Below are 18,598 nucleotides of genomic sequence, written 5' to 3' on the forward strand. Positions count from 1 at the left end.
GCACATGTACCCCTGAACTTAAAATAAAAGTTAATAAAAAAGAAATGTTATGTCTTACAAGCTATTTATTTAGCACTTTTTCCTCAGAAATTATTGTACTGGTTGGCAGAAAAAGATTATAGAATCAATGACCCGAAGCTAACACATGTAATGTAGGTCCATTAAAAAATTGCTTAGTTTGAACAGAGATAAGACAGTATTATTTTCTATGACTTCATTCTCTTTGTGAAATGAATGTAATTAAAACACAATTGGGAACAGATAAATTACATACCTCTTGATGACAGAGTCTTTCTCTGCTAATTTAAATAAGTTATTTCTAGATAAGGGTGTATTTTCCACAGAATAACTAGTGATCACCCAGACCAAATAATGAAAAAGTTTAGAAATCATATTAATAACTGTAGATTATTAAATTTTATGAAAAATTTGTTCTTTTCCCCCTGAAATATTGCCTGCACTCTTTTTTCTCCCCTCTTATAAGCTGCTGTTATTATTTTAAAAAGGTATTTCCCCAAAATGATAATTCTGAAAATTTAAAAGGATAGCAAGTTATCAATTTTCCCGAAAGATATTAATTCTTATCCTAGAAACCCATATGAATATACTATATTTACCATCATCATTTGTACATAAAGACATTGAAATCATTTAGTTAAACTGGTATGGTGTGACTGTGAATGAAGTTCCTACAACATAAAATGTTGCCTGGTGTAAATGCAATGAGACCCTAAACTACTTGGACTGAAGCTTACACATTTAAAAGCTTAAAACAACACTAAAATAATATACCTTTATTTTAAAATATAAATATATTCTAAAATCTGTATATTTATATTTTAAAAATGCTTTGTTTTCAATATAACAGAGAGGAATAAATATAAACCGTACTGCACACTTATAGCATATCACAGATTTTTTCATAATCTAAATGTGGCATAATGTATCTCCCTGGTTTAAATAAACAGTGCAGACATTTCTCTCCTGTGATTTGCAATGCCTTGTGGGAATTTAGTTTAAAATATGAAGACAGAGAGAGAGATTTATATGTGATTATCATCTGGAGGACAAAAAGAGAAAAGAGAGAACTAGCTCAAAGTACTAAGCTTAAGGGTTCTCTGGAAATACTTCACAATCTGTTTAAAAAGGGTGGAAAGTCTACTGAGGCCAGATTTATTTTGAAACTTTAAAATAATTTCACAGAAGTTCTGGAAACATATCCAGTCATGACCTAGGGAGCAGTACATATTCTGTAAGGGCAAATCCTTTCTGCCATATAGCAAATAATATATGGGGCTGATACTTCTGAATGCATTGCCTAATTTTAACCTGGAAAAAAAAATTCTATAAGGAGTTTGGATGACTTCATAATCAAACATTTAATAAATGTTCAACAAAACAACAAACATGTAAAATCCTGGGCCAAAACTCTGTGAAGGATAAAATAAAAGACATAAATCACAAATTATCTTCAAGGGCAACTTTTTTAGGTAAGAAAAAGTATATCTATCTATCCAGGGCTTAGATATTTTTGAAAAGGCATGATTACTATGTTAAAAAATAGACTGACAAACTTGTTGGCTTGATTAAAGATTTTTAAAATTGTGCACACTATAAACCATGAACATAAACTATATTCAGGCCATTTGATGAGATACTCACAGAATGATTGTAAGAAGGTTCCAGTATCACAGGCAATGACATTTTCCCTTGAAGATTCAATTTTGTTAAATAAAAAATCTTTTCCCCCACAATCTTTTCTTTTTTCATGCGATGTACACCATACAGTCTAAACCGAACTGCATAATTTCCAATCATCTCAGATTCAACATGATTAAATTTAAATGTTTCTGTGAAGACAGGGCATGGTCCTCTCTGGATGCTGGTTTTTGCTCTCTGTTTCTTTATAGGTAGAAGAACAAGGTGTACTTGCCATGAGTTGCCACCTGTCCTGTTATATGTTGGGATGTCTGTGACAGCTGTCACTGTTACCAGAAGCTTCTGTTCTTGTGAGTCATAGTCAAAAGTCACATCCAGTGTGCCATATTTAGCTTCTGGCTCAGGATCAAAAGGTTTAGGAAGCTGTGATGATGATCCTTGAGCTGATATATCCTAAGAAAAGAAAATTTAAATGTTAGAGTTTTTAACTCAATTATTTAACCTAGCATGTCAATAAATACTTGGTATTTCTTTAGAAGGAAATACCATTCTAAACAGTCTCTCTGCTTTGTGATGTGAAAGCCTTGTGATGTGAAAACAATTCTGCCACAAAGAAAGTAATACAATAACAATTAACCGTCAACTACAACCAAAAGCAACCCTATAGGGCGAGATTACTATAAGCAGTAAGTTAAACTCAAAACTTATGATAATAAAGACACGTTTAGAATTTAATATTCACCATTACAATTCTGAGAAAGTGTGATGTATGTTTTTATAAATGATAATTTAAAATATATCCTTTAGTGGGTATATCTGCTCCTTTTGTAGAAAACTACTATATTTTACTTTCAATGTTATAAACAATGCCACTGACAGCACAGTATCAGGCTGCAGAGGAACAGAACATAAGTAAAAGTATAATGCTATTAAAAAATTTGGTTCCGTCTTCAGAGTTTGTTCTAAAACACCCCAATCTGTAATAAAATATAAAGATATTTAGACTTAAAAATCAATGGAAATGTGAAAGCATAAATAAAGGTCTCAAAATATTAGCAAATATTTACTTTCCGTAACATAGACTATATTTACTTCAATTTCTAACCACAATTAAAAACACATTATTTTCTAACATTAATGACTATTTAAAATGACAGAACACACATTTTAAAAGTTCAAGAAAGGCTGAAATGGTACATTTTAATTATGAAATTAAAAGAAATTATAACCATTTTTCCTGTAATTGTCTCAAATTCCTGCCAGTCTATCTATCTAGAATGTAATAGGGGTTTTAGCTAGTTACCAACAATGTCAAACCTAGGTCTCTGACCTTTCAACTATACCACTCTGCCTCTTCAAGTATTTTAATAAATCTTAAATAATTCTCATTTCAAAATGTGGGCCAATTTAATAAATTTTTAAAATTTTCTAAACTTTGAGTGGCAGTGAATACTACTGAATCTCAGTCTTCTCTTTTTCCATTTACAAAACAAAACAAAACAAAACAAAATCTTCCTGAGTGTTAGCTAGAAATACTACCCGTAAGATTTGGGGAGCCGAGGCAGGCAGATCACTTGAGGTCAGGAGTTTGAGACCAGCCTGGCCAACATGGTGAAACCCCATCTCTACTAAAAATACAAAACTTAACTGGGTATGGGTGGTAGGTGCCTGTAGTCCCAGCTACTCAGGTGGGTGAGGCAGGAGAATCGCTCGAGCCAGGGAGGCAGAGGTTGCAGTGAGCCAAGATCATGCCAGTGGACTCCAGTCTCAGTGACAGAGTGAGACTTTGTGTAAAAAAAAAAAAAAGAAAAAACACTGTCCATAAGAGACTATATATACTTCAGTGCCTCTATTATAGCTCATACGACTACATGACTCAGCTTCGGCCAATGGGAGGCAAAAATAATTTATGTGTGAAACATCCAGATCAGGTTTATATAAGAAATTACTTGCTCTCCACTCTCTGTCTCACTCTTCTCACAAGCAGATATACAGTCAGGATGTGTGGGTCTGCTCAGACCATGTGGACTAGGACAACACCCTAGGGCAAGGCAGAGCAACAGAAGAGAAGGAACTGGGTCCCTGAATAATCTCATAGAGCAAAGCCCCCTGCTCACCATGCACTGTTGTTAAACAAAAGAGAAGTAAGTTTCTGTGTTCCTTAGCCATTGTATTTGGTGGGGGCTGAGGGGTCTTTTTGTTGTAGCAGCTTAACATGTGCCGTAACTACTGTACCTACTATGTGCCAAGCCCTATTTTAGGTCGGGAGAGTGCTTCTTTCTGCAGAGAGAACTAAAAAGACATGAGTCCTTAATTTTTTTTTTTTATTTTTTTTTTGACAGAGTCTTGCTTTGTCAACCAGGCTGGAGTGCAATGGCACAATCACAGCTCACTGCAGCCTTGGCCTCCCATGCTCAAGTAATCCTCCTGCCTCAGCCTCCTGAATAGCTGGAACCACAGGCACACACCACCACACCTGGCTAAATTTTTTGATTTTTAGTAGAGACAAAAGTCTTACTATGTTACCCAGGCTGGTCTCAAACTCTTGGGCTCAAGCAACCCTCCTGCCTCGGCTTCCCAAAGTGCTGGGATTACAGGTGTGGAGTCACCATGCCCAGTTAGTCTTTGGTCTTATAAATCTTACATGCTAGTTGGTATAATGTATGGGGGAAAAAAAACAACAGAAGAACAATACTTGGGGGGAAGGAATAAATTCCCATAAGAGAATTCAGTTTTTAATATAGTATGAGAAAATCAAAACATATTCTTATTCTATTAAAAAAATTTACAGTTTAGAGCAAAATGTTTTAATGTATACTACTTTATAATTGGTAATTAAAGATTATTAATTATATGGTTTTGGTATTTCAATTAAAGATTTTCTAAAACAGCATCACGACAGCTAAGATTTTCAGGCAATAAAAATGTTTATCAGGTCCTAGATAGCTATTTTTCAATTTTGTTTCTCTTGGTGCCTCCCTGATTGTTTTTTCTTTTTTTTCCAAACATGCCAACAATTCTTGTGAAACCCAGTGTTGAAAGGGTAGAACATTTACAGATAAAAGACATTATTTGCATTCTGAAAATAGGCAATAAGCAAACAATTCTTCCTTTCAAGGTATCTGGACCAGTTTTAAAAAAACTTTATCTAGATAGCAATAGGTCATCAACAGCGTCTATAAACTCCTTCCCATGGAATTCTTCTGAACCTTCTCTCCTCTCTCAGTTTAATCATATATGTGGATAGGCTCTAAGATAACTACAGCCTGGATTAAACCAAGAGAAAAGTGAGAATTTTCTATCTGACACATAATACCTATTACAAGGATGCAAAATAAACTTGAAAAAACACAAAAGTGAATTTTATATTAGCATAGGCTATCAGCATTCACATCTAAATATTTCTGTAATGTGCATTTGCTACATCGTTTGAGCACATTCAATGCTACTACAGAAGACACAAAAATAAGCAGGATGGAGGAAATTCCAAAGAAGTGGTTACAAATAGCAAGTTAGCAGCTTCTGAAATACGGACAAAACTCACAGTGTGTGATAACTATAGAGAGTGAGTTAAGAAGCAGCTTGTGAGACATAGGCAGAATTCATAAGATATTAAATACAAATAGTTAATAACTTACAACACATGCCAAAGAAAGATTAAATAGAAAATATGATGGATCAAATGAGTGTTACCTATAGAAAGGGATGAAATGCACAAGCCACGATCATGTAGCCTCTGGGCTGACAGCTCTGTCACCCATGTGCTCTACTTAAGAAATGCAGATAAAACCTACAACTGCCTAGCAGGCTAACTGACAAGTTTAAGTGATGGTCAGGAGTATAACTATATCTCTCCCACAAAACAAACAAGTGTGTGCTGTTGGCTCTTGGTACCCTTGTTCAAATCTCAACTCTGGTCCTTGTTACATCATAAATAGGAATGCTGATGGAAAAAAGACAGTGAGATAGGATGTATGGGCACTGCATAAACCAGGACTCACACAGTGTGGTCTTGCTACCTATACCCACTTGCAGCTTATCCCTAGGTGTGTTAATGGATTTCTGATTTCATCTAGCTCCTCTTACTTCTTGCTCTGTATGTGAAATGGATTAAAACACACACACACTCTCTCTCTCTCACACACACACACACACACATAATTTGAGCATCTTACTTTGGTCCTTTAGTCCTCTGAGAGAGTTTGCCTGGTAATGTTGGAGGGTACCACTGAATCAAAGTAATTTCTCACACAACGTTTTGGATCAAAAAAGACAATATAATATACTTGTTAAGAGCACTGTTTTGGCAGTCAGACAGACCTGGGTTTGAACTGTAGTTCCACTATTTAAGAGCTGCTTGTACTTAGTCAAATTGTTTAGCTCTCTGACTCTTAATGTTTTCATTTATAAAATGGAGATAATAACTTCCTAAAGATGTGGTTGTTAGAATTAAATGAGCAGACTACATAAAGCTCATAGCAAAATTCCTGACACAGTGGTGATAGTATTTTGTTGTTGTTTATTAATCTCACAATCCAGACTTCACTGTTAACTTGTGAGCTGTATATGTAGTTTACAAAGCTACAAAACAGCTGTCTCAAATTTGTTTAGGTAATGGAACACAAAGAAACATACATCATGAAAAATAATAAAATAATGATATATTAAACTTAAAATATCAATGTACAATTTTCTTCTAGGTCAGATACTGTAATACTAGAAATACTAAAAAAGCAATAACAGATACAAGGTATTTTTAACAATTATAAAAGAAAAACTTAAAATTAAGGAAATTCTATCCATAGCTTAATTGTTCTGGGTATTAGGAAACTACATCTATTATTTAATTTTGGCAGCAGATCTGAAAATTTGACTGGTAAGAATACAGACATATTTCAGTATTACTAATGTTGTCTGGAACAAAGCAGTAAAAACTTGTAATCTAAAACTTTTAAGTAGGCTGGGTGCAGTGGCTCATGCCTGCAAACCCAGCACTTTGGGAAGCTGAAGCAGGAAGACTGCTTGAGCCCAGGAATTTGAGACCAGCCTGGGCAACATAGTGAAACCCTGTCTCTACAAAAAAATTAAAAAATTTGTAGGTGTGGTGATACACACCTGTAGTATCAGTTACTCGGGAAGCTGAGGTGGGAGGAAGCTGCAGTGAGCTGTGATTGCGCCACTGCACTCTGTTCTGAGTGACAGAGCGAGACCCTGTCTCAAAACAAAAACAAAAAAACTTGAAAGTAAATCTAAATACTAACTTATAAAACCACTAGATTGCCTTTTTTGTTTTCATTATGACAGAAACATTAAAACAAATTCTTTTTAGAACACAGTAATACTTCACAACGGCCACAAAATTATTTTTGTTGTCATTTTCACATTTTTGCTCCAAAACAGTAAGTAAACTTAAAGCCCAACCAACCAGCCACTCTGAATGCATGAAGCCATGGATTCAAATTTCATTAGTAAAGCTGATCATCATTTATCCCTTGTATTTTCTATGATATGAAAATACAATAAGATTATGAAAGACTTGTGAAACATTGAGTAACCTCCTCATAGTAAAAAAAAAATCCAAAATAAAATAAAATAATACAAATAGTAGCCTCAAGATGAAATAAATGATAAAATCAATTATTCTAGAATGTTTTATACAAAGTGTTAAAAAAAAACATCTGTAGGTACCCATCTTCCTTTGGTGGTGGGGCTTGGGGTTGGGGAGTGGGGGCAGTTGAAGACTAGTTGGGACATTCCTGATAAGTTTGTTGGATAAAGATTAGATTAAGGATGGATACTGGTACTATAAATTACAAAGGAATAAGATAGTGATAAAATCAATTCTTCTTACCAAGAGGAGAAGCACAGGATTATTATCCTCCAAATAACATTCATTTTCAAACTTCTATGTGCTTTTACTTACTTCAGGGCTCAGGACTGCAGTGCTGTCACTTGGAACATCTTCTTCATATCCTTTATTATGAAAACTTTCTATTTCATGACCTGTGCTTCCTTCACTTGGGCACTTGTTATATGAGCATCTTGGACTGTTGCTGCAGTGGGAAAATTCACATTTACTGTCCCCAATTTCTGAGGGTGTACATGACAGATGGGGAGAACCACTGTCATCCTGATATGGTGGTGGCTGCAATTCATCCAGCGGGGGTGTTCTTCTCATTCTCTGAATGCAGTTTCCTGATAATGATTAAGAATCTGGTCACTGTTTCCAGTTAGCCTCAACATGCAGTACAGTGTTACACACAATAACTGTAAATAACTTTTGAAAACTGGATCAAAAAATTGATGGCAACATAACTATTAGATTTACTAATGACCTCTTCTTCCCTAGTTCAGAGGCACAAATAAAATAATCTGGTTTCCCACTCCTCACCTCCTGCATAATAAGATTAGCAAAAATAAAAGTCATATATGAAGAAAGATCCTGTTACATATCATAAAAATGAGGGAGTGATAAGTATTAAACAGTGTATTTATTTGTCTGTCTCAAAACAATCCTGATGTATACATACTTCATCTGTTACCCTGTGATCTGTGGCCACCCTAGGGTCAAAGCAATACAAATATGGTTGGAAAAACAAACATAATACCTCTGCTTGTTCTTCAACTGTGTTCAATAAGAACTCATCTATGTTCTTCAGTTACTGAGATGAACTTAAACTAGCATTCAGCTGGTGGTGTCAGAAATGTTTTTCTATATCTGTTCTGGATCCAGAATCCTAAAATGAGGTGTACTGTGAATCAGGCCCATTCCCTGTTTGCTAACATCCATCAATCAGCAAAGATTGGAGGCTGTGTTCTGTCTCTTCTCCATTATAATGGCACTCTATCCCATTCTACATCTGTGTCTGTATTCTTTGTAAATTATGACTCCATCTTGCCTATAGTAGGCATCTCTACCTCTAGCAGTTAACATGAAACCACATTTTCTTTCACTCTAAAATTCTCCTTTTAATTTTTACCTCAATTATTTATCTCAGTGATTGAGAATAAATGTATCTGTGAACAAGGACAGAGTTGGGGACAGGAGGGAAATAGAGCCCAGTACATAATTTAAGAACAGTTAAGTCTTTGTAGACAAATTCTGAATGCAATACTAAACATTAAATGTAAACACTGATCTTTTTTTTTTCTTTTAATGAACTGTGCATCTCTTTTCTCAAGGGACCCTGAAACAGTAGTTTGTATTATCATTGATATGGAGTTCAGTTCAAACATTCAATAGTTCCTCTGTTCTTCCTAAGATAAAAAGTTACATAAGAACTATAAGCTTCATTTAAAAATTACCACAACGCTTGGTTCAAATGAAAAATAATAATTTGCACAAATGTAGCACAAATTTACATAGTTGCTCAGAGGCCCCAATTTTGGAAAAAAAGTAAAACTAAATGTCTTACCTAGTGAGTCTAATAGTCTATCCACAGAGTCATCTCTCAGCATATGTGGGGAACTGGTTCTAACCCCACCATTCCCTCTCAAATACCAAAACGCAAAAATGCTCAAGTACCTATTACAAAATGGTATAGTATTTACATATAACCTAAGTACATCCTCCCACATACTTTAAATCATCTCGATGTTACTTACAATATCTAACACAAATGTGAATGCTATGTAAATGTTGTAATACTGTATTGTTTGGGAAATAATAAGAAAAAGTCTGATAGAAACCACACATTTTTTCAAATATTTTCCATCTGAGGTTGGTTGAATTCACAGATGCAGAATCCACATACATGGAGGGCCGGCTGTACTAACTTTAGTTTATAACATAAGCAAAAAGTAAAAAAGTGGCTGAATTAATATAGCTGAAGCTGAATTCAAGAAGACAGATTAGACATGTTGCAAGTCATAGCAAAATAACCCACAGAATTACAGAATAGTAAAGAGACAAGTGGTTTTAGACAGTTAATTAGCTTGATCCATTTATGTGGGGTGGGTAACTATGTGTGGCTGCCACCGCTGGCAGACTGACTTGACTCCATCCATAACCTCTTTTTCTCCTAAGCAGCATTCCGATTAGGAGTGGCCGATCTAAGCAGATTTCAGAGTAAACCTTCCAGGAAAGTTTTGTTTTCCTGATAAAAGCAGCCAGACTCTACTGGCATGCCCCTTTGTCCCTTTGCCTTTCCCCTGCTTCCTTCTTGGAGGAGTAGCAGCTACCTTGTGACCATACAGTGGTAAGTACGAGAATGAAAGCTAGGAAGGCAGAAGCAGGAAAATGAAAAGTCCGGGTATCTGAAACATCACTAAATACCCACCTCCAAACTTGATGGCTGAGACAAATCCCTATTTGTTAAAGAAAAAGAAAAAACAACAATATTTGGATTTTCTGCTGTTTCCAAATATATTCTCAAGGGATAGGACAAAGTTTATCAATCATTAAACTGACATCCTCTGCCCCTTTAAAAGTGCATATTTAATTAGCCACCGAATTAAAGGGTAATACCTAAATACTGTAACATGAAGTCAATTAAAAATTTTCCAACGTAAGTGGTTTTGGGAGTCAGCACACCATCTACTCCTTTACCTTTTTTCTTAGAAGACAGGTGATCTTTCCTAGAAGTCTTGAGCATATTGCCTCACAGATCTCAATGCACAGACCTGGGTCACATGTCTATTCCTAAACCCATCACTGGTAGAAGAAATGGGATGACCATAATTGTCTGAAATTAATCAGAAGCCATCAAAATTTGAAGCTGGGGATGGGGCCAGCTTCACTCTTCGTACCTATGTGGAAAAGAGTAGATGCCTAAACAAGGTAGGATCCAGGAGGGAGGATGAAAGAGAAAGAATGTTGGTTACAAAACAAACATGATCCAGTTCATGATCCAGTGAACATGGCTCACCGCAGTCTTGACCTCCCAGGCTCAAGTGATCCCCCCTCCTCAGCCTCCCAAGTAGCTGGAACTATAGGCATGTGCCACCATGCCTGGCTAATTTTAAAAACTGTTTGTAGAGACAGGGTCTTGCCATGTTGCCCAGGCTGATCCTGAATTCCTGGGCTCAAGCAATCTGCCTCGGCATCCCAAGGTGTTGGGATTACAGGTATAAGGCACTATGCCAGGCCTGTTTTCTTGATCACAGTATTTTTTTCCCTCAATATAACAATTCTTTTCTGAGGTTCCTTTTGATATGCCAGCACAGGATAATTTCGGTCTGGTAATAATGTTACACCTTATTTCCTTTGGTTTGCTTTTTTATATTAGGTCCCTGCCTAGCTGTGGGCCAACTAAGTGAATTATCACAGCTGAGCTCCAGGCATCTGGTGCTACTTTAGATTTAGTGTAACTCTTGCTCCAGAGACCAAGGCACAAGTTACACAAAATGGGTTTGTGATATATAAAGATGTTAAGTGGGCTCAATGGGTAGACTTCACTACTGTTTTCTGGATTTGAGAGAAACAACATTAAAGCTGTGAATATATAAAATTTATTTTAGCCACACCATATCCTTCAAGTTTTGAAAATAGTAACACCACACTTTTATCTTTACTTTTCACTTTATTTTTGCATTTTATTTTTTAAAGTGTAGAACACACAAATGTAGGTGGAATAAAAATTTCATTAAAAAATATAGCTCTGAAGATCCCTCCTTTTTAAATGTTTGCAATCTCTTTTTAGTCTACATAGTGTACTAAGAGTTGGCTTAAATGTAATTGATATAAGAAAAATTTTTAAATAATTTTATAAAGCAACAAAATTTATATTATTATTGTTAAATTACACTATATAAACATCAACCTTAAGAAGAAATTTCTATGGAACTATCAAACACCACGTGATGATGCCCTCCTATTACTTTAGTTCTTGCTTTATTACCTAATTTCATACCTCTATTTCTATATAAATAACATATCTATAAAAGGATTTAGGCATGGATATATTTTAAGCATTTTAATTTACCATCTGCATATTGCATAGCACCTGCAAAACAAGACGAAGTATTTTCTTACCATAGAAAAAATAGCATGTGCACACACACGGAATATGACCTGTGGTTCTTATCTTTTAAAACAGTGGTGAGAACCACAGCTCTAAAAAAAAAGATGTATACTCAACAACTGCAGAATTCTTTTTTTTTTCAAGTGCCTGTGGAAATCTGCCAAAATTGATTATATGCTGGGCAATAAATTAAGTCTCAATACATTTCACAAATTGGAAGCATGAAGAGGATGTTTTCTAAACGAGGCAGGAGAATAAAGTCTGAAGGCAGGAAACCTAAGGCCATGCTGACTTCCTAGAACTGAATCAAAAGTAAAACCCCAGCTCTCCATACCCAAGTAACAAAAGGATCAGAGGCTACTCCCTTTGCACTGTGTGGCAGGTGAAAAATGGGAAGTACCTCTGATTGGTCCCCTCCCACAGTCAGACTGGTGACCAGCCAAGTCTTCACGGGTAACTCTGTAACTTCACTTTAGCCTCTGATTGGTCACCTCCTCCAACCAATCAGACTGGTCACAGGTCAGTCCTTCATTACATAGGAGGTAGCCAAGTAACCAATGGGAAACCGCTAGAGGGTATTTAAACCACAGAAAATTCTGTAGCCAGTGCTCTTGGGCTGTTCTGTGGAGTGTAATTTTGTTTCACTATGCTTAAATCTATGTTAGCATAAATCTATGAGTTCATTGCTTCATTTTTTTTGTTGCTTTGTTTGTGCATTTTATCCAATTCTTTGTTCAAAACACCAAGAATCTGGACGACTCATAGTCAAGACATCCACTGGTGACATGACCACTACAGAATTACACTAGAAATCAGAAACAAAACTGTAACTAGAAAATGTACAGAAATGTAAATGAAAATAACTAGAGATTAAAACAGACTTCAAAATAATCCATGGATCAAAGAAGAAATCACAATATAAATTAGAAATATCCTGAAGATAGTAGTCATTAAAAAGTCAGAAAACAACAGATGCTGGAGAGGTTGTGGAAAAATAGGAATGCTTTTACACTGTTGGTGGGAGTGTAAATTAGTTCAACCATTGTGGAAGACAGTGTGGTGATTCCTCAAGGATCTAGAACCAGAAATACCATTTGACCCAGCAATCTCATTACTGGGTATACAGCCAAAGGATTACAAATCATTCTACTATAAAGACACATGCCCACGTATGGTTATTGCAGCACTGTTCACAACCCAAATGCCCATCAGTTGAACCAACCCAAATGCCCATCAGTGATAGACTGGATTAAGAAAATGTGGCACAAATACACCATGGAATACTATGCAGCCATAGAAAAGGATGAGTTCATGTCCTTTGCAGGGACACGGATGAAGCTGGAAACCATCATTCTCAGCAAACTAACACAGGAACAGAAAATCAAACACCGTATGTTCTCACTCACAAGTGGGAGTTGAACAGTGAGAACACATGGACACAGGGAGGGGAACATCACACACAGGCATGTCCGGGGGTAGGGAGCTAGGGGAGGGATAGCATTAGGAGAAATACCTAATGTAGATGATGGGTTGATGGTTGCAGTAAACCATCATGGCACGTGTATACCCATGTAACAAACCTGCACATTCTGCACATGTATCCCAGAACTTAAAGTATAATAAAAAAATAAAAAAGAAATATCCTGAAGAGAATGATAATGAAATGATCTACACAACTACTTGTAGAATGTGGTTAATCTGTGCTTAGAAGGAAATGTACAGGTCTGAGCATAAAATATTGGGGAGAGGTGGGAGGCTAAAAAACAACGGTCTAAGAATCCACTTCAAGAAGTTAACAAAAATAAGAATGATAGTTTCCAGCTTCATCCATATCCACACAAAGGACATGAACTCATTCTTTTTTATGGCTGCATAGTATTCCATGGTGTATATGTGCCACATTTTCTTTATCCATTCTATCATTGATGGGCATTTGGGCTGGTTCCAAGTCTTTGCTATTGTGAATAGTGCTGCAATAAACACACGTGTGCATGTGTCTTTATAGTAGAATGATTTACAATCCTTTGAAACCATCATTCTCAGCAAGCTAACACAGGAACAGAAAACCAAACACCTCATGTTCTCACTTGTAAGTGGGAGTTGAACAATGAGAACATATGGGCACAGGGAGGGGAACATCACACACCGGGGCCTGTCGGCGGGTGGGAAGCTAGGGGAGGGATAGCATTAGGAGAAATACGTAATGTAGATGACGGGTTGTTGGGTGCAGCAAACCAGCTGGCACGTGTATACCTATGTAACAAACTTGCACATTCTGCACATGTATCCCAGAACTCAAAGTATAATTTAAAAAAAAACTCATTGTAAAAAAAAGAAGTTAATAAAAATAGCAAATTAAATCCAAAGAAAGTAGAAGGGATGAAATAATAGAGCAGAAATTAAATAAAAAACCAAGCATATAACAAAGCATCAAAATAAAATTCATTGTAAACACAAATAAAATTGATAAACTACTAGAAGAGATAAGTCCAGAAAAAAAGAGATTACATAAACTATGAATACCAGGAATAAAAAGAGGACATCATTTCAAATCCCATAGACATTAAAAAGACAAAAATTTCCCCTTTGTTCTTCTCTTTCTGAAAATTTCAGCCCTAAAGCCACTGAGTGGGACAGAGGAAGGCAGAGGGCTGCACTGATGGTGGCAAAGGAAGTCACAGCGGTACAGAGCCACATGTTAGAGCCCAAGTGGGAAGATGTCCAGCCCAGTGTGGTATCTTGGGGCCTGGGCCCCAGTGAGATGAAAGAAGGGTGTCCATGTCCATACTGGGGAGTGGAGTCAGTCAAACATACAGTGTCAGAACCCAAGGGCAGGTGAGAAGGGTTTTCAGTTCAGAAAGTGACCAGACTGAGGTGTAAAGTAGGGTAAAGACAGCACACATACATGGGGGCAGTCCTACAGAGCATGCTGAAGCCCAAGCAGGTGAGAAAGGCCCAGTGAGGGAAGTCAGAGCCTTGGCAGGATAAGGAAGCTCCTCATGGGAGGGCAGCCTGTCCTGGAGCAACAGAGCCCAAACAAGATAAGGAGTGTGTTCGCATTGAGGAAGAAGAGCAACCTAATGTGAAGTCAGAGAATGAGAAGTATCAGGGCCATAGAGCCAGGTGACTGGGGTGGACTGTGAAAACCCAGGAGGGTGAGGAGGGTGCCACACACAGGGGTATCTGGTGAAGAACATCAGAGCACGAGCAGGGTAAGGTGCGCATTTGTACAGACAGGTGGCCTATCAGGAAACTACAGCCTAAGCAGCGTGGACAGGGTGTCCAGTGTGAGGGTGGCGAAGTGGGGCGAAGAGGGCAACTATGTGGAGTAAGGGGGAGTCCTGGACCATGGTGCTAAAACTCAAGCAGGAAGTCAGGGTCTAGAAAGGACGATGAGGGCACCCAATGTGGGGCAAGCTGACCTCGGGTATCAGAGCCCATGCTCAGCTGGTCATGAGGACACCCACAAGTGTGAAAGGCAGCACGAGATATCAGAACTCAAACAGAGTGAAGGGGGCATGTGTGCAGAGAGATGGGAGGACATGTGTGCAGACTAATCAAATAATAAATATATTAAGGTTAATGGCAGCCAGGTTTCTTACTGATGGAAAAGGGAGTTACAAATATGAAAAAGGAAAAAACTGAAACAAATTCTATGGCGTTGCATTGGAATTGGACAATCCACATAAACTCATAGTTTAAAAATACATAGATAGAAGTTATTAGTGCAAATGTGCATATATGTGTGCACATATTTGCACATACACCCATACATAAATATCCTAGCTTTGCTCACTGAGGAGGTTTGTGACCACCACCACCTCGACAGCAGTGAGTCCACTGAGCACCTGGGTCTTGGCTTCTAAATCTATTATCCACTAAAAGGAACCAGGATTATTTAAAGAAATGGCTAATTCCAGGGTGAGGCCAGGTAAAGTACATGATGAGCCTAGAAAAGTTTGTGTATTGAAAGTGAGGAGATGTTCAAAGACTGATGGGGATATGTCAAAAGGACAAAGAAATCAGCTTGACAGTGATCCCACTGACCACTAACCATCTGAGCTCAAAATAAATACAGTAACTGATTATTGCTCATAGAATAAATGAGAAAACTATGAGTCCATATAGATATAAATAAATATATGAATAAATGAAAAATTTTTTGAGGAATAGGATATGTACATAATTACAAAGTATCTTCCTACAAAATACTTTTTTAATTACAAAGGGTAACTTTACAGTGGAGAAGCCTGGTAGATACCAGCTTAAACTAGAGATCAAAGTGAACATTATGAGAAACAGAACAAATCAAAATTGTACCCCACCTGATAAAATGCAATGAGGAATATCTCTAACAAAATAGAGAGGATACCGCTACAAAATAACTCCACAATCTATCAAAATGAACCCACGAAGAAATAGGAAATTATATAATCTTTTATCTATTACAGAAATTGAATCCTTATTTTAAAACCTCCACAATAAAGACAATTCCAGGCCCAGAGAGAGCGTCACTGGTGAATTTATTATTTAAAGAAGGGAAAAACACCAATTTTACATAAAATTTTTCAGATGATACAAAAAAGAGGGAATACTTCTTACTTTATAAGGCCATAATAACCTTGACATCAGGACCCAAAAAGTATCTCACAAGAAAGAATAAGTATAAACCAATCTCTCCTGTGAACATAGATACAAAAAATCTATACAAAATATTAGCAAATCTAACCCAGAGTTATGTAAACAGGGTACCATATCACAATCAATTTGGAATGCAGTTATTCTGTACATTCAAGATAGATGTAACATTTAAGAACTAATCAATCTAATATACTGCACTGAAAGAACAAATATAAAAAGTAATATGATAATTGTAAGACTTACTAAAAACATTTGATAAAATTCATTATCCATTCATGATAAAATCTCTCAGCACACTAGGAATAGAAGGCAATCTCCTTGATCTCCTAAAGGGTATCCATGAAAGTCCTAAAGCAAACATCATATTTAATGGTGAAATGTTGAAAGTTTGACTTCTGAGATGAGGAATGACAAGGATGCCTGTTACCACCACTTCTATTCAACAATGAATTAAAGGTCCTAGCCAGGGCAATAAGCCGAGAAAAAGAAGATATAAAATGATTGGAAAGAGAAAAACAACGGTCATTACTCTCATATGATGACTGTGATACAGAAAACCCAAAATAATTTAGAGATAACCTATTAAGAGTTGGTAAATTTAGCAAGGTCACTGGCTATGTGATCAATATTTTAAAAAATGAATTGAATTTCTACACTCAATGATCAATTAGAAAGCAAAAATTTTAAAAATCTCACATATAATAGCATTAGATAACATTAAATACCTAAGGATAATGCTAAGAAATGACATTGTTATTTTTCTAGTTCTTGGGCTTATAATTAGAATGTATATTCTTAGCAATTGGTGGAATCCAAACTTTGGCATTCCAGGCAGTGCCTATATGGTACAGGAAAGGACAGCTGAAAACCAACAGAGCTTCCTTTCTCCATTAACACAGCATCTCAAAAGAAAGGCAGAGACTAGTCTACCATCGGAGATGGTAGAGAATTGCAGGTTTGACAAATGCTTTCACTAGTTTGTCTACTGCAAAAATTAGTAGGCTTGAAAAATGATGGCAGATTATCATAAACTTAATTAGAAGATGACTTCAACTGCAGTTGCCGCTCCAGATGGAGTCTTCTTATTGAGCAAATTAAGACAGCCCTGGTATCTGATATGCAGCTTTAACCTACAAATGCTCTTTTCCTTTGTATTTATCCAGAAAGAACAAAAGTTAACAGGTTGTCTTCACCTGGCAAGGACAGGAATACATCTACTGACCTGCTTTCAGAATTCTTGTTCTATGCCACGATCTACTCTGCAGAAACCTCGGCTGCCTCAATATTCCATACTACTTTTCCTTGAAGGATCAAGTTTGCTCTGATGACAGCAAGCTATTATGACCAGGAGAGTAGAAGAGTTGAGAGATGAAGTGCCTTGGTAAGATATACATGTGAGACAGAATCAAGAACTAAATCCTACAAAAATACATGGGCTTGCCATATCAATAACGTTCCCAAGGATCCATGCATATGATAAGAATATTCCTCCCAAAGTCAAAGAGAATTTATATTCCTTGTCTGTTTCCTGATAAGGAGACAAAAAGCTTTGTTGGCCTCTTTACACTTTGAAAGCAGCACATTCCACATTTTAATATATACCTCTTATCCATTTATAAGGTAAACTAAAAAGCTAATAGCTTTGAGTAGCATGCAGAGCAAGATAAGTCTCTCCAGATGATTGAGGATACCGTAGAGGAAGCTCTATGCCTGACCTTTGAGACCCAGCAAACCAAGTGGTGCTAAAATGTCTGTTGTAGGTAATGGCGCTAAAAAATACCATTGGGAAGCCCTGATGGTAAAATTGCTGTGGAGGCCTACAGATTTTTAAAAATTATCTTCTAGTCCAGGCATGGTGACTCACGTCTGTAATCCCAACATTTTAGGAGGCCAAGGTGGGAGGATTGCTTGAGACCAAGAGTTCTAGACCAGCCTGGGGAACATAGTGAGATTCTGTCTCTATAAAAAAATTAAAAATTTGACCAGGTGCAATGGCTCACACTTGTAATTCCAGAACTTTGAGAGGCCAAGCTGGACTGACAGCTTGAGCCCTAGAGTTCAAAACTAGCCTGTGCAATATGGCGAAAGTTCATCTCTACAAAAAAATACAAAATTAGCCAGGGGTGGTGATGTGTGTCTATGGTCCCAGCTACTCAGGAGGCTGAGGTGGGAGGATCACTTGAGCCCAGGAGGTCAAGACAGCAGTGAGCCGTGATCACACCACTGCACTCCAGCCTGGGCGACAGAGTGAGACCCTGTCTCAAGAAAAAAAATAAAAAAAATTAGCTGAGCATTGTGGCATATGCCTGTTAACTGCAGCTACTAAAAAAGGATCA

General features: G+C 36.9%; 1 protein-coding gene across 5 annotated transcripts in view; it reads right to left on the bottom strand.

Moving 5' to 3' along the window:
- The window catches only part of SYT14 (synaptotagmin 14), a 216,707-nt gene that overhangs the window by 61,426 nt on the left and 136,683 nt on the right, over positions 1 to 18,598 (bottom strand). For all 5 annotated transcript variants that reach the window (XM_025399223.1, XM_025399213.1, XM_025399245.1 and 2 more), the window contains 2 exons: positions 7,583 to 7,854; positions 1,663 to 2,112 (listed from right to left, as the gene is read on the bottom strand). In XM_025399223.1, coding sequence (XP_025255008.1) covers positions 1,663 to 2,112; positions 7,583 to 7,854 — 722 coding nt within the window. The remainder of the gene's footprint in view (positions 1 to 1,662; positions 2,113 to 7,582; positions 7,855 to 18,598) is intronic.

The sequence above is a fragment of the Theropithecus gelada genome, chromosome 1 (genome assembly GCF_003255815.1).
Source record: "Theropithecus gelada isolate Dixy chromosome 1, Tgel_1.0, whole genome shotgun sequence".
In the NCBI taxonomy this organism is placed as follows: Eukaryota; Metazoa; Chordata; class Mammalia; order Primates; family Cercopithecidae; genus Theropithecus; species Theropithecus gelada.